Below are 17766 nucleotides of genomic sequence, written 5' to 3' on the forward strand. Positions count from 1 at the left end.
TGATGACGTCACTCTGATGACGTCACTCTCTGCTGACGTCACTCTCTGATGATGTCACTTTCTGATGACCTCACTCTCTGATGACTCCTGCCTGCTGACCTCACTCTCTGCTGACCTCACTCTCTGATGATGTCACTCTCTGCTGACCTCACTCTCTGATGACTCCTGCCTGCTGACCTCACTCTCTGCTGACCTCACTCTCTGATGATGTCACTCTCTGAAGGCATCACTCTCTGATGACATCACTCTCTGATGACGTCACTCTGATGACGTCACTCTCTGCTGACGTCACTCTCTGCTGACGTCACTCTCTGCTGACGTCACTCTCTGATGACCTCATTCTCTGATGACCTCACTCTCTGATGATGTCACTTTCTGATGACCTCACTCTCTGATGACTCCTGCCTGCTGACCTCACTCTCTGCTGACCTCACTCTCTGATGCTGTCACTCTCTGCTGACCTCACTCTCTGCTGACCTCACTCTCTGATGATGTCACTCTCTGCTGACCTCACTCTCTGATGACTCCTGCCTGCTGACATCAATTATTGGGCAACGATGATGACTATTTCTTCACATGTGACAACAGTTTAGCCAATGATATGACATTTCCGCCCCAAAACACAGGAAGTGCTTTCATCCATATCTTTCTGGTGCTGGTACTAAAGGCTTCATCATACACAGCAGTCAGTGATAAGAAAGATAGAGGGTTAATCTTTATTTCCCACCATTTCATCCTTCTTAAAAGTAGAAATTAATTGTGGCAAATTGTGGCATAGTCCAAAATGGTATAATGTACACTCATCACCCTCTCAGCCACATCTCCTTAATGGAGTTACTGCTTTAAATATGCAGGCTCGTGGTGCCCAGAATTGACCCAATGGGACATCATAATGTTCCACTCCAGTGACATCATAATGTTTCACTCCAGTAACATCATAATGTTCCACTCCAGTGACATCATAATGCTCCACTCCAGTGACATCATAATGCTCCACTCCAGTGACATCATAATGCTCCACTCCAGTGACATCATAATGTTCCACTCCAGTGACATCATAATGCTCCACTCCAGTGACATCATAATGTTCCACTCCAGTGACATCATAATGCTCCACTCCAGTGACATCATAATGCTCCACTCCAGTGACATCATAATATTCCACTCCAGTGACTTCATAATATTCCACTCCAGTGACATCATACGTTAGTTTTCCCGCCATCCTCACTGCTGACGTCAGTGTTGTGCAGAAAGTCAATGTGTTATATTGGGGGAGAGGAAGGGGCTCTTACAGTGTAGCTGCTCCCAAGCTCTGTGTGATACTGAGGGTCTCAAGCCTCTGATGCAGCTCTATGACATGAGTGGTACAAATCCACTAACAATGCCTTCAAACTCACCGTACTTCCGGTCGAAAAGGTTCTCCACCTGTTTCCTCAGTTGTACAGTCTTTTCATTCCACTCGTCTAGAGGAAACAACAGTATCAGACATTGAGCCACATAATGGCTGGTAACTATCACAAAACAATACAGAAAGAGTCCAGACTGTCCGGTTACCCTCTCACTATCTGTCCCGTTACCCTCTCACTATCTCCCCCGTTACCCTCTCACTATCTGCCCCGTTACCCTCTCACTATCTCCCCCGTTACCCTCTCACTAGCTGCCCCGTTACCCTCTCACTATCTGCCCCATTACCCTCTCACTATCTGCCCCGTTACCCTCTCACTATCTCCCCCGTTACCCTCTCACTATCTGCCCCGTTACCCTCTCACTATCTGCCCCATTACCCTCTCACTATCTCCCCCGTTACCCTCTCACTATCTCCCCCGTTACCCTCTCACTATCTGCCCCGTTACCCTCTCACTATCTGCCCCATTACCCTCTCACTATCTGCCCCGTTACCCTCTCACTATCTGCCCCGTTACCCTCTCACTATCTGCCCCGTTACCCTCTCACTATCTGCCCCTTTACCCTCTCACTATCTGCCCCGTTACCCTCTCACTATCTGCCCCGTTACCCTCTCACTATCTGCCCCGTTACCCTCTCACTGCCCCGTTACCCTCTCACTATCTGCCCCGTTACACTCTCACTATCTGCCCCGTTACCCTCTCACTGCCCCGTTACCCTCTCACTATCTCCCCCGTTACCCTCTCACTCTATGCCCCGTTACCCTCACTATCTGTCCCGTTACCCTCTCACTGCCCCGTTACCCTCTCACTATCTGCCCCGTTACCCTCTCACTATCTGCCCCGTTACCCTCTCACTATCTGCCCCATTACCCTCTCACTATCTGCCCCGTTACCCTCTCACGATCTGCCCCGTTACCCTCACTATCTGTCCCGTTACCCTCTCACTGCCCCTTTACCCTCTCACTATCTGCCCCGTTACCCTCTCACTATCTGCCCCGTTACCCTCTCACTATCTGCCCTGTTACCCTCTCACTATCTGCCCCGTTACCCTCTCACTATCTGCCCCATTACCCTCTCACTATCTGTCCGGTTACCCTCTCACTGCCCCGTTACCCTCTCACTATTGCCCCGTTACCCTCTCACTCTCTGTCCCGTTACCCTCTCACTATTGCCCCGTTACCCTCTCACTATCTGCCCCGTTACCCTCTCACTCTCTGTCCCGTTACCCTCTCACTGCCCCGTTACCCTCTCACTATCTGCCCCGTTACCCTCTCACTATCTCCCCCGCTACCCTCTCACTATCTGTCCCGTTACCCTCTCACTGCCCCGTTACCCTCTCACTATCTGCCCCGTTACCCTCTCACTATCTCCCCCGTTACCCTCTCACTATCTCCCCCGTTACCCTCTCACTATCTGCCCCATTACCCTCTCACTATCTGTCCCTTTACCCTCTCACTATCTCCCCCGTTACCCTCTCACTATCTGTCCCTTTACCCTCTCACTATCTCCCCCTTTACCCTCTCACTATCTGTCCCGTTACCCTCTCACTATCTGCCCCGTTACCCTCTCACTATCTGCCCCGTTACCCTCTCACTATCTGCCCCGTTACCCTCTCACTATCTGCCCCGTTACCCTCTCACTATCTGCCCCGTTACCCTCTCCCTCACTGCCCCGTTACCCTCTCACTATCTGCCCCGTTACCCTCTCACTATCTGCCCCGTTACCCTCTCACTATCTGCCCCGTTACCCTCTCACTATCTGCCCCGTTACCCTCTCACTATCTGCCCCATTACCCTCTCACTATCTGCCCCTTTACCCTCTCACTATCTGCCCCGTTACCCTCTCACTATCTGCCCTGTTACCCTCTCACTCTCTGTCCCGTTACCCTCTCACTATCTGCCCCGTTACCCTCTCACTATCTGCCCCTTTACCCTCTCACTATCTCCCCCGTTACCCTCTCACTATCTGCCCCGTTACCCTCTCACTATCTGCCCCGTTACCCTCTCACTCTCTGCCCCGTTACCCTCTCACTATCTGCCCCGTTACCCTCTCACTATCTGCCCCGTTACCCTCTCACTGCCCCGTTACCCTCTCACTATCTGCCCCGTTACCCTCTCACTATCTGCCCCGTTACCCTCTCACTATCTGCCCCGTTACCCTCTCACTATCTGCCCCGTTACCCTCTCACTATCTGCCCCGTTACCCTCTCACTATCTGTCCCGTTACCCTCTCACTATCTGCCCTGTTATCCTCTCACTATCTGTCCCGTTACCCTCTCACTATCTGCCCTGTTACCCTCTCACTATCTGCCCCGTTACCCTCTCACTATCTGCCCCGTTACCCTCTCACTATCTGCCCCGTTACCCTCTCACTATCTCCCCCGTTACCCTCTCACTATCTGCCCCGTTACCCTCTCACTATCTGCCCCGTTACCCTCTCACTATCTCCCCCGTTACCCTATCACTATCTGTCCCGTTACCCTCTCACTATCTGCCCCGTTACCCTCTCACTATCTCCCCCGTTACCCTCTCACTATCTGCCCCGTTACCCTCTCACTATCTGCCCTGTTACCCTCTCACTATCTGCCCCGTTACCCTCTCACTATCTGCCCCGTTACCCTCTCACTATCTCCCCCGTTACCCTCTCACTATCTGCCCCGTTACCCTCTCACTATCTCCCCCGTTACCCTCTCACTATCTGTCCCGTTACCCTCTCACTATCTGTCCCGTTACCCTCTCACTATCTGCCCCGTTACCCTCTCACTATCTGCCCCGTTACCCTCTCACTATCTCCCCCGTTACCCTCTCACTCTCTGCCCCGTTACCCTCTCACTATCTGCCCCGTTACCCTCTCACTATCTGCCCCGTTACCCTCTCACTATCTGTCCCGTTACCCTCTCACTATCTGCCCCTTTACCCTCTCACTATCTGCCCCGTTACCCTCTCACTATCTGCCCCGTTACCCTCTCACTATCTGTCCCGTTACCCTCTCACTATCTGCCCCTTTACCCTCTCACTATCTGCCCCGTTACCCTCTCACTATCTCCCCCGTTATCCTCTCACTCTCTGCCCCGTTACCCTCTCACTATCTGCCCCGTTACCCTCTCACTATCTGCCCCGTTACCCTCTCACTATCTGTCCTGTTACCCTCTCACTATCTGCCCCTTTACCCTCTCACTATCTGCCCCGTTACCCTCTCACTATCTGCCCCGTTACCCTCTCACTATCTGCCCCGTTACCCTCTCACTATCTGCCCCATTACCCTCTCACTATCTCCCCCGTTACCCTCTCACTATCTGCCCCGTTACCCTCTCACTATCTGCCCCATTACCCTCTCACTATCTGCCCCGTTATCCTCTCACTATCTGCCCCGTTACCCTCTCACTATCTGCCCCATTACCCTCTCACTATCTGCCCCATTACCCTCTCACTATCTGCCCCGTTACCCTCTCACTATCTGTCCGGTTACCCTCTCACTGCCCCATTACCCTCTCACTATCTGCCCCTTTACCCTCTCACTATCTGCCCCATTACCCTCTCACTATCTGCCCCGTTACCCTCTCACTATCTGTCCGGTTACCCTCTCACTGCCCCGTTACCCTCTCATTCTCTGCCCCGTTACCCTCTCACTATCTGCCCCGTTACCCTCTCACTATCTGCCCCGTTACCCTCTCACTATCTGCCCCGTTACCCTCTCACTATCTGCCCCGTTACCCTCTCACTATCTGTCCCGTTACCCTCTCACTATCTGCCCCGTTACCCTCTCACTATCTGCCCCGTTACCCTCTCACTATCTGCCCCGTTACCCTCTCACTACCTGCCCCGTTACCCTCTCACTATCTGCCCCGTTACCCTCTCACTATCTCCCCCGTTACCCTCTCACTATCTGCCCCGTTACCCTCTCACACTATCTCCCCCGTTACCCTCTCACTATCTGTCCCGTTACCCTCTCACTATCTGCCCCGTTACCCTCTCACTATCTGCCCCGTTACCCTCTCACTATCTGCCCCGTTACCCTCTCACTATCTGCCCCGTTACCCTCTCACTATCTGCCCCGTTACCCTGATCACTATCTGCCCCGTTACCCTCTCACTATCTGCCCCGTTACCCTCTCACTATCTGCCCCGTTACCCTCTCACTGTCCCGTTACCCTCTCACTATCTGCCCCGTTACCCTCTCACTATCTGCCCCGTTACCCTCACACTATCTCCCCCGTTACCCTCTCACTATCTGTCCCGTTACCCTCTCACTGCCCCGTTCCCCTCTCACTATCTGCCCCGTTACCCTCTCACTATCTCCCCCGTTACCCGTCTCACTATCTGTCCCTTTACCCTCTCACTATCTCCCCCTTTACCCTCTCACTATCTGTCCCGTTACCCTCTCACTATCTGTCCCGTTACCCTCTCACTATCTGACCTTTTACCCTCTCACTATCTGTCCCGTTACCCTCTCACTATCTGCCCCGTTACCCTCTCACTATCTCCCCCGTTACCGTCTCACTATCTGTCCCTTTACCCTCTCACTATCTCCCCCCCTTTACCCTCTCACTATCTGCCCCGTTACCCTCTCACTATCTGCCCCGTTAGCCTCTCACTATCTCCCCGTTGCCCTCTCACTATCTGCCCCGTTACCCTCTCACTATCTGCCCCGTTACCCTCTCACTATCTGCCCGTTACCCTCTCACTATCTGCCCCGTTACCCTCTCACTATCTCCCCCTTACCCTCTCACTCACTGCCGCGTTACCCTCTCACTATCTGCCCCGTTACCCTCTCACTATCTGCCCCGTTACCCTCTCACTATCTGTCCCGTGACCCTCTCACTATCTGTCCGGTTACCCTCTCACTGCCCCGTTACCCTCTCACTATCTCCCCCTTTACCCTCTCACTATCTCCCCCTTTACCCTCTCACTATCTGCCCCGTTACCCTCTCACTATCTGCCCCGTTACCCTCTCACTATCTGCCCCGTTACCCTCTCACTATCTGCCCCGTTACCCTCTCACTATCTGTCCCGTTACCCTCTCACTATCTGTCCCGTTACCCTCTCACTGCCCCGTTACCCTCTCACTATCTGCCCCGTTACCCTCTCACTATCTGCCCCATTACCCTCTCACTATCTCCCCCGTTACCCTCTCACTATCTGCCCCGTTACCCTCTCACTATCTGCCCCATTCCCTCTCACTATCTGCCATACCCTCTCACTCCCATTACCCTCTCACTATCTGCCCCGTTATCCTCTCACTATCTGCCCCGTTACCCTCTCACTATCTGCCCCATTACCCTCTCACTATCTGCCCCATTACCCTCTCACTATCTGCCCCGTTACCCTCTCACTATCTGTCCGGTTACCCTCTCACTGCCCCATTACCCTCTCACTATCTGCCCCTTTACCCTCTCACTATCTGCCCCATTACCCTCTCACTATCTGCCCCGTTACCCTCTCACTATCTGTCCGGTTACCCTCTCACTGCCCCGTTACCCTCTCACTCTCTGCCCCGTTACCCTCTCACTATCTGCCCCGTTACCCTCTCACTATCTGCCCCGTTACCCTCTCACTGCCCCGTTACCCTCTCACTATCTGCCCCGTTACCCTCTCACTATCTGCCCCGTTACCCTCTCACTATCTGCCCCGTTACCCTCTCACTATCTGCCCCGTTACCCTCTCACTATCTGCCCCGTTACCCTCTCACTATCTGTCCCGTTACCCTCTCACTATCTGCCCTGTTATCCTCTCACTATCTGTCCCGTTACCCTCTCACTATCTGCCCTGTTACCCTCTCACTATCTGCCCCGTTACCCTCTCACTATCTGCCCCGTTACCCTCTCACTATCTGCCCCGTTACCCTCTCACTATCTCCCCCGTTACCCTCTCACTATCTGCCCCGTTACCCTCTCACTATCTGCCCCGTTACCCTCTCACTATCTCCCCCGTTACCCTATCACTATCTGTCCCGTTACCCTCTCACTATCTGCCCCGTTACCCTCTCACTATCTCCCCCCGTTACCCTCTCACTATCTGCCCCGTTACCCCTCTCACTATCTGCCCTGTTACCCTCTCACTATCTGCCCCGTTACCCTCTCACTATCTGCCCCGTTACCCTCTCACTATCTCCCCCGTTACCCTCTCACTATCTGCCCCGTTACCCTCTCACTATCTCCCCCGTTACCCTCTCACTATCTGTCCCGTTACCCTCTCACTATCTGTCCCGTTACCCTCTCACTATCTGCCCCGTTACCCTCTCACTATCTGCCCCGTTACCCTCTCACTATCTGTCCCGTTACCCTCTCACTATCTCCCCCTTTACCCTCTCACTATCTGTCCGGTTACCCTCTCACTGCCCCGTTACCCTCTCACTATCTCCCCCCTTTACCCTCTCACTATCTGCCCCGTTACCCTCTCACTATCTGCCCCGTTACCCTCTCACTATCTGCCCCGTTACCCTCTCACTATCTGCCCCGTTACCCTCTCACTATCTGCCCCGTTACCCTCTCACTATCTGTCCCGTTACCCTCTCACTATCTGTCCCGTTACCCTCTCACTGCCCCGTTACCCTCTCACTATCTGCCCCGTTACCCTCTCACTATCTGCCCCGTTACCCTCTCACTATCTCCCCCGTTACCCTCTCACTATCTGCCCCGTTACCCTCTCACTATCTGCCCCGTTACCCTCTCACTCTCTGTCCCGTTACCCTCTCACTGCCCCGTTACCCTCTCACTATCTGCCCCGTTACCCTCTCACTATCTGCCCTGTTACCCTCTCACTATCTGCCCCGTTACCCTCTCACTATCTGCCCCGTTACCCTCTCACTATCTCCCCCGTTACCCTCTCACTATCTGCCCCCGTTACCCTCTCACTATCTCCCCCGTTACCCCTCTCACTATCTGTCCCGTTACCCTCTCACTATCTGTCCCGTTACCCCTCTCACTATCTGCCCCGTTACCCTCTCACTATCTGCCCCCGTTACCCTCTCACTATCTCCCCCGTTACCCTCTCACTATCTGCCCCGTTACCCTCTCACTATCTGTCCCGTTACCCTCTCACTATCTGCCCCTTTACCCTCTCACTATCTGCCCCCGTTACCCTCTCACTATCTGCCCCGTTACCCTCTCACTATCTGTCCCGTTACCCTCTCACTATCTGCCCCTTTACCCTCTCACTATCTGCCCCGTTACCCTCTCACTATCTCCCCCGTTATCCTCTCACTCTCTGCCCCGTTACCCTCTCACTATCTGCCCCGTTACCCTCTCACTATCTGCCCCGTTACCCTCTCACTATCTGCCCCGTTACCCTCTCACTATCTGTCCCGTTACACTCTCACTATCTGGCCCTTTACCCTCTCACTATCTGCCCCGTTACCCTCTCACTATCTGCCCCGTTACCCTCTCACTATCTGCCCCGTTACCCTCTCACTATCTGCCCCATTACCCTCTCACTATCTCCCCCGTTACCCTCTCACTATCTGCCCCGTCCTACCCTCTCACTATCTGCCCCATTACCCTCTCACTATCTGCCCCATTACCCTCTCACTATCTGCCCCCGTTATCCTCTCACTATCTGCCCCGTTACCCTCTCACTATCTGCCCCATTACCCCTCTCACTATCTGCCCCATTACCCTCTCACTATCTGCCCCGTTACCCTCTCACTATCTGTCCGGTTACCCTCTCACTGCCCCATTACCCTCTCACTATCTGCCCCTTTACCCTCTCACTATCTGCCCCATTACCCTCTCACTATCTGCCCCGTTACCCTCTCACTATCTGTCCGGTTACCCTCTCACTGCCCCGTTACCCTCTCACTCTCTGCCCCGTTACCCCTCTCACTATCTGCCCCGTTACCCTCTCACTATCTGCCCCGTTACCCTCTCACTGCCCCCGTTACCCTCTCACTATCTGCCCCCGTTACCCTCTCACTATCTGCCCCGTTACCCTCTCACTATCTGCCCCGTTACCCTCTCACTATCTGCCCGTTACCCTCTCACTATCTGCCCCGTTACCCTCTCACTATCTGTCCCGTTACCCTCTCACTATCTGCCCTGTTATCCTCTCACTATCTGTCCCGTTACCCTCTCACTATCTGCCCTGTTACCCTCTCACTATCTGCCCCGTTACCCTCTCACTATCTGCCCCGTTACCCTCTCACTATCTGCCCCGTTACCCTCTCACTATCTCCCCCGTTACCCTCTCACTATCTGCCCCGTTACCCTCTCACTATCTGCCCCGTTACCCTCTCACTATCTCCCCCGTTACCCTATCACTATCTGTCCCGTTACCCTCTCACTATCTGCCCCGTTACCCTCTCACTATCTCCCCCGTTACCCTCTCACTATCTGCCCCGTTACCCTCTCACTATCTGCCCTGTTACCCTCTCACTATCTGCCCCGTTACCCTCTCACTATCTGCCCCGTTACCCTCTCACTATCTCCCCCGTTACCCTCTCACTATCTGCCCCCGTTACCCTCTCACTATCTCCCCCGTTACCCTCTCACTATCTGTCCCGTTACCCTCTCACTATCTGTCCCGTTACCCTCTCACTATCTGCCCCGTTACCCTCTCACTATCTGCCCCCGTTACCCTCTCACTATCTGTCCCGTTACCCTCTCACTATCTCCCCCCTTTACCCTCTCACTATCTGTCCGGTTACCCTCTCACTGCCCCGTTACCCTCTCACTATCTCCCCCTTTACCCTCTCACTATCTGCCCCGTTACCCTCTCACTATCTGCCCCGTTACCCTCTCACTATCTGCCCCCGTTACCCTCTCACTATCTGCCCCGTTACCCTCTCACTATCTGCCCCGTTACCCTCTCACTATCTGTCCGTTACCCTCTCACTATCTGTCCCCGTTACCCTCTCACTGCCCCGTTACCCTCTCACTATCTGCCCCGTTACCCTCTCACTATCTGCCCCCATTACCCTCTCACTATCTCCCCCTTTACCCTCTCACTATCTGCCCCGTTACCCTCTCACTATCTGCCCCGTACCCTCTCACTATCTGCCCCGTTACCCTCTCACTATCTGCCCCGTTACCCTCTCACTATCTGCCCCGTTACCCTCTCACTATCTGCCCCGTTACCCCTCTCACTATCTCCCCCTTTACCCTCTCACTATCTGCCCCGTTACCCTCTCACTATCTGCCCCGTTACCCTCTCACTATCTGCCCCTTTACCCCTCTCACTATCTCCCCGTTACCCTCTCACTATCTGCCCCGTTACCCGTCTACACTATCTGCCCCGTTACCCTCTCACTCTCTGCCCCGTTACCCTCTCACTATCTGCCCCGTTACCCTCTCACTATCTGCCCCGTTACCCTCTCACTGCCCCCGTTACCCTCTCACTATCTGCCCCGTTACCCTCTCACTATCTGCCCCGTTACCCTCTCACTATCTGCCCCGTTACCCTCTCACTATCTGCCCCTGTTATCCTCTCACTATCTGTCCCGTTACCCTCTCACTATCTGCCCTGTTACCCTCGTCACTATCTGCCCCGTTACCCTCTCACTATCTGCCCCGTTACCCTCTCACTATCTGCCCCGTTACCCTCTCACTATCTCCCCCGTTACCCTCTCACTATCTGCCCCGTTACCCTCTCACTATCTGCCCCGTTACCCTCTCACTCTCTGTCCCCGTTACCCTCTCACTGCCCCGTTACCCTCTCACTATCTGCCCCGTTACCCTCTCACTATCTGCCCTGTTACCCTCTCACTATCTGCCCCGTTACCCTCTCACTATCTGCCCCGTTACCCTCTCACTATCTCCCCCGTTACCCTCTCACTATCTGCCCCGTTACCCTCTCACTATCTCCCCCGTTACCCTCTCACTATCTGTCCCGTTACCCTCTCACTATCTGTCCCGTTACCCTCTCACTATCTGCCCCGTTACCCTCTCACTATCTGCCCCGTTACCCTCTCACTATCTCCCCGTTACCCTCTCACTATCTGCCCCGTTACCCTCTCACTATCTGTCCCGTTACCCTCTCACTATCTGCCCCTTTACCCTCTCACTATCTGCCCCGTTACCCTCTCACTATCTGCCCCGTTACCCTCTCACTATCTGTCCCGTTACCCTCTCACTATCTGCCCCTTTACCCTCTCACTATCTGCCCCGTTACCCTCTCACTATCTCCCCCGTTATCCTCTCACTCTCTGCCCCGTTACCCTCTCACTATCTGCCCCGTTACCCTCTCACTATCTGCCCCGTTACCCTCTCACTATCTGCCCCGTTACCCTCTCACTATCTGTCCCGTTACACTCTCACTATCTGGCCCTTTACCCTCTCACTATCTGCCCCGTTACCCTCTCACTATCTGCCCCGTTACCCTCTCACTATCTGCCCCGTTACCCTCTCACTATCTGCCCCATTACCCTCTCACTATCTCCCCCGTTACCCTCTCACTATCTGCCCCGTTACCCTCTCACTATCTGCCCCATTACCCTCTCACTATCTGCCCCATTACCCTCTCACTATCTGCCCCGTTACCCTCTCACTATCTGCCCCGTTACCCTCTCACTATCTCCCCCGTTACCCTCTCACTCTCTGCCCCGTTACCCTCTCACTATCTGCCCCGTTACCCTCTCACTATCTGCCCCGTTACCCTCTCACTATCTGTCCCGTTACCCTCTCACTATCTGCCCCTTTACCCTCTCACTATCTGCCCCGTCACCCTCTCACTATCTGCCCCGTTACCCTCTCACTATCTGTCCCGTTACCCTCTCACTATCTGCCCCTTTACCCTCTCACTATCTGCCCCGTTACCCTCTCACTATCTCCCCCGTTATCCTCTCACTCTCTGCCCCGTTACCCTCTCACTATCTGCCCCGTTACCCTCTCACTATCTGCCCCGTTACCCTCTCACTATCTGTCCTGTTACCCTCTCACTATCTGCCCCTTTACCCTCTCACTATCTGCCCCGTTACCCTCTCACTATCTGCCCCGTTACCCTCTCACTATCTGCCCCGTTACCCTCTCACTATCTGCCCCATTACCCTCTCACTATCTCCCCCGTTACCCTCTCACTATCTGCCCCATTACCCTCTCACTATCTGCCCCGTTATCCTCTCACTATCTGCCCCGTTACCCTCTCACTATCTGCCCCATTACCCTCTCACTATCTGCCCCATTACCCTCTCACTATCTGCCCCGTTACCCTCTCACTATCTGTCCGGTTACCCTCTCACTGCCCCATTACCCTCTCACTATCTGCCCCTTTACCCTCTCACTATCTGCCCCATTACCCTCTCACTATCTGCCCCGTTACCCTCTCACTATCTGTCCGGTTACCCTCTCACTGCCCCGTTACCCTCTCATTCTCTGCCCCGTTACCCTCTCACTATCTGCCCCGTTACCCTCTCACTATCTGCCCCGTTACCCTCTCACTATCTGCCCCGTTACCCTCTCACTATCTGCCCCGTTACCCTCTCACTATCTGTCCCGTTACCCTCTCACTATCTGCCCCGTTACCCTCTCACTATCTGCCCCGTTACCCTCTCACTATCTCCCCCGTTATCCTCTCACTCTCTGCCCCGTTACCCTCTCACTATCTGCCCCGTTACCCTCTCACTATCTGCCCCGTTACCCTCTCACTATCTGCCCCGTTACCCTCTCACTATCTGTCCCGTTACACTCTCACTATCTGGCCCTTTACCCTCTCACTATCTGCCCCGTTACCCTCTCACTATCTGCCCCGTTACCCTCTCACTATCTGCCCCGTTACCCTCTCACTATCTGCCCCATTACCCTCTCACTATCTCCCCCGTTACCCTCTCACTATCTGCCCCGTTACCCTCTCACTATCTGCCCCATTACCCTCTCACTATCTGCCCCATTACCCTCTCACTATCTGCCCCGTTATCCTCTCACTATCTGCCCCGTTACCCTCTCACTATCTGCCCCATTACCCTCTCACTATCTGCCCCATTACCCTCTCACTATCTGCCCCGTTACCCTCTCACTATCTGTCCGGTTACCCTCTCACTGCCCCATTACCCTCTCACTATCTGCCCCTTTACCCTCTCACTATCTGCCCCATTACCCTCTCACTATCTGCCCCGTTACCCTCTCACTATCTGTCCGGTTACCCTCTCACTGCCCCGTTACCCTCTCACTCTCTGCCCCGTTACCCTCTCACTATCTGCCCCGTTACCCTCTCACTATCTGCCCCGTTACCCTCTCACTGCCCCGTTACCCTCTCACTATCTGCCCCGTTACCCTCTCACTATCTGCCCCGTTACCCTCTCACTATCTGCCCCGTTACCCTCTCACTATCTGCCCCGTTACCCTCTCACTATCTGCCCCGTTACCCTCTCACTATCTGTCCCGTTACCCTCTCACTATCTGCCCTGTTATCCTCTCACTATCTGTCCCGTTACCCTCTCACTATCTGCCCTGTTACCCTCTCACTATCTGCCCCGTTACCCTCTCACTATCTGCCCCGTTACCCTCTCACTATCTGCCCCGTTACCCTCTCACTATCTCCCCCGTTACCCTCTCACTATCTGCCCCGTTACCCTCTCACTATCTGCCCCGTTACCCTCTCACTATCTCCCCCGTTACCCTATCACTATCTGTCCCGTTACCCTCTCACTATCTGCCCCGTTACCCTCTCACTATCTCCCCCGTTACCCTCTCACTATCTGCCCCGTTACCCTCTCACTATCTGCCCTGTTACCCTCTCACTATCTGCCCCGTTACCCTCTCACTATCTGCCCCGTTACCCTCTCACTATCTCCCCCGTTACCCTCTCACTATCTGCCCCGTTACCCTCTCACTATCTCCCCCGTTACCCTCTCACTATCTGTCCCGTTACCCTCTCACTATCTGTCCCGTTACCCTCTCACTATCTGCCCCGTTACCCTCTCACTATCTGCCCCGTTACCCTCTCACTATCTCCCCCGTTACCCTCTCACTCTCTGCCCCGTTACCCTCTCACTATCTGCCCCGTTACCCTCTCACTATCTGCCCCGTTACCCTCTCACTATCTGTCCCGTTACCCTCTCACTATCTGCCCCTTTACCCTCTCACTATCTGCCCCGTCACCCTCTCACTATCTGCCCCGTTACCCTCTCACTATCTGTCCCGTTACCCTCTCACTATCTGCCCCTTTACCCTCTCACTATCTGCCCCGTTACCCTCTCACTATCTCCCCCGTTATCCTCTCACTCTCTGCCCCGTTACCCTCTCACTATCTGCCCCGTTACCCTCTCACTATCTGCCCCGTTACCCTCTCACTATCTGTCCTGTTACCCTCTCACTATCTGCCCCTTTACCCTCTCACTATCTGCCCCGTTACCCTCTCACTATCTGCCCCGTTACCCTCTCACTATCTGCCCCGTTACCCTCTCACTATCTGCCCCATTACCCTCTCACTATCTCCCCCGTTACCCTCTCACTATCTGCCCCATTACCCTCTCACTATCTGCCCCGTTATCCTCTCACTATCTGCCCCGTTACCCTCTCACTATCTGCCCCATTACCCTCTCACTATCTGCCCCATTACCCTCTCACTATCTGCCCCGTTACCCTCTCACTATCTGCCCCGTTACCCTCTCACTATCTGTCCGGTTACCCTCTCACTGCCCCATTACCCTCTCACTATCTGCCCCTTTACCCTCTCACTATCTGCCCCATTACCCTCTCACTATCTGCCCCGTTACCCTCTCACTATCTGTCCGGTTACCCTCTCACTGCCCCGTTACCCTCTCATTCTCTGCCCCGTTACCCTCTCACTATCTGCCCCGTTACCCTCTCACTATCTGCCCCGTTACCCTCTCACTATCTGCCCCGTTACCCTCTCACTATCTGCCCCGTTACCCTCTCACTATCTGTCCCGTTACCCTCTCACTATCTGCCCCGTTACCCTCTCACTATCTGCCCCGTTACCCTCTCACTATCTGCCCCGTTACCCTCTCACTACCTGCCCCGTTACCCTCTCACTATCTGCCCCGTTACCCTCTCACTATCTCCCCCGTTACCCTCTCACTATCTGCCCCGTTACCCTCTCACTATCTCCCCCGTTACCCTCTCACTATCTGTCCCGTTACCCTCTCACTATCTGCCCCGTTACCCTCTCACTATCTGCCCCGTTACCCTCTCACTATCTGCCCCGTTACCCTCTCACTATCTGCCCCGTTACCCTCTCACTATCTGCCCCGTTACCCTGTCACTATCTGCCCCGTTACCCTCTCACTATCTGCCCCGTTACCCTCTCACTATCTGCCCCGTTACCCTCTCACTCTCCCGTTACCCTCTCACTATCTGCCCCGTTACCCTCTCACTATCTGCCCCGTTACCCTCACTATCTCCCCCGTTACCCTCTCACTATCTGTCCCGTTACCCTCTCACTGCCCCGTTCCCCTCTCACTATCTGCCCCGTTACCCTCTCACTATCTCCCCCGTTACCGTCTCACTATCTGTCCCTTTACCCTCTCACTATCTGTCCCGTTACCCTCTCACTATCTGCCCCGTTACCCTCTCACTATCTCCCCCGTTACCGTCTCACTATCTGTCCCTTTACCCTCTCACTATCTCCCCCTTTACCCTCTCACTATCTGCCCCGTTACCCTCTCACTATCTGCCCCGTTAGCCTCTCACTATCTCCCCCGTTGCCCTCTCACTATCTGCCCCGTTACCCTCTCACTATCTGCCCCGTTACCCTCTCACTATCTGCCCCGTTACCCTCTCACTATCTGCCCCGTTACCCTCTCACTATCTCCCCCTTACCCTCTCACTCACTGCCGCGTTACCCTCTCACTATCTGCCCCGTTACCCTCTCACTATCTGCCCCGTTACCCTCTCACTATCTGTCCCGTTACCCTCTCACTATCTCCCCCTTTACCCTCTCACTATCTGTCCGGTTACCCTCTCACTGCCCCGTTACCCTCTCACTATCTCCCCCTTTACCCTCTCACTATCTGCCCCGTTACCCTCTCACTATCTGCCCCGTTACCCTCTCACTATCTGCCCCGTTACCCTCTCACTATCTGCCCCGTTACCCTCTCACTATCTGCCCCGTTACCCTCTCACTATCTGTCCCGTTACCCTCTCACTATCTGTCCCGTTACCCTCTCACTGCCCCGTTACCCTCTCACTATCTGCCCCGTTACCCTCTCACTATCTGCCCCATTACCCTCTCACTATCTCCCCCTTTACCCTCTCACTATCTGCCCCGTTACCCTCTCACTATCTGCCCCGTTACCCTCTCACTATCTGCCCCGTTACCCTCTCACTATCTGCCCCGTTACCCTCTCACTATCTGCCCCGTTACCCTCTCACTATCTGCCCCGTTACCCTCTCACTATCTGCCCCGTTACCCTCTCACTATCTCCCCCTTTACCCTCTCACTATCTGCCCCGTTACCCTCTCACTATCTGCCCCGTTACCCTCTCAGTATCTGCCCCGTTACCCTCTCACTATCTGTCCCGTTACCCTCTCACTATCTGCCCCGTTACCCTCACTATCTCCCCCGTTACCCTCTCACTATCTGCCCCGTTACCCTCTCACTATCTCCCCCGTTACCGTCTCACTATCTGTCCCGTTACCCTCTCACTATCTGCCCCGTTACCCTCTCACTATCTGCCCCGTTACCCTCTCACTATCTGCCCCGTTACCCTCTCACTCTCTGTCCCGTTACCCTCTCACTATCTGCCCCGTTACCCTCTCACTATCTGCCCCTTTACCCTCTCACTATCTCCCCCGTTACCCTCTCACTATCTGCCCCGTTACCCTCTCACTATCTGCCCCGTTACCCTCTCACTCTCTGCCCCGTTACCCTCTCACTATCTGCCCCGTTACCCTCTCACTATCTGCCCCGTTACCCTCTCACTGCCCCGTTACCCTCTCACTATCTGCCCCGTTACCCTCTCACTATCTGCCCCGTTACCCTCTCACTATCTGCCCCGTTACCCTCTCACTATCTGCCCTGTTATCCTCTCACTATCTGTCCCGTTACCCTCTCACTATCTGCCCTGTTACCCTCTCACTATCTGCCCCGTTACCCTCTCACTATCTGCCCCGTTACCCTCTCACTATCTGCCCCGTTACCCTCTCACTATCTCCCCCGTTACCCTCTCACTATCTGCCCCGTTACCCTCTCACTATCTGCCCCGTTACCCTCTCACTCTCTGTCCCGTTACCCTCTCACTGCCCCGTTACCCTCTCACTATCTGCCCCGTTACCCTCTCACTATCTGCCCTGTTACCCTCTCACTATCTGCCCCGTTACCCTCTCACTATCTGCCCCGTTACCCTCTCACTATCTCCCCCGTTACCCTCTCACTATCTGCCCCGTTACCCTCTCACTATCTCCCCCGTTACCCTCTCACTATCTGTCCCGTTACCCTCTCACTATCTGTCCCGTTACCCTCTCACTATCT

General features: G+C 54.7%; 1 protein-coding gene across 6 annotated transcripts in view; it reads right to left on the reverse strand.

Moving 5' to 3' along the window:
- Positions 1 to 17766, reverse strand: part of gtf2ird1 (GTF2I repeat domain containing 1) — a 249451-nt gene that overhangs the window by 77679 nt on the left and 154006 nt on the right. For all 6 annotated transcript variants that reach the window (XR_015073206.1, XM_085964304.1, XM_085964306.1 and 3 more), the window contains one exon: positions 1398 to 1463. Coding sequence is in view for 5 of the 6 variants with exons in the window: in XM_085964304.1 (XP_085820430.1) it covers positions 1398 to 1463 (66 nt within the window). In the remaining variant the exon portion in view is untranslated. The remainder of the gene's footprint in view (positions 1 to 1397; positions 1464 to 17766) is intronic.

This window comes from Somniosus microcephalus, chromosome 22 (assembly GCF_052327205.1).
Source record: "Somniosus microcephalus isolate GS21.2 chromosome 22, FLI_Smic_1.0, whole genome shotgun sequence".
Classification (NCBI taxonomy): domain Eukaryota; kingdom Metazoa; phylum Chordata; class Chondrichthyes; order Squaliformes; family Somniosidae; genus Somniosus; species Somniosus microcephalus.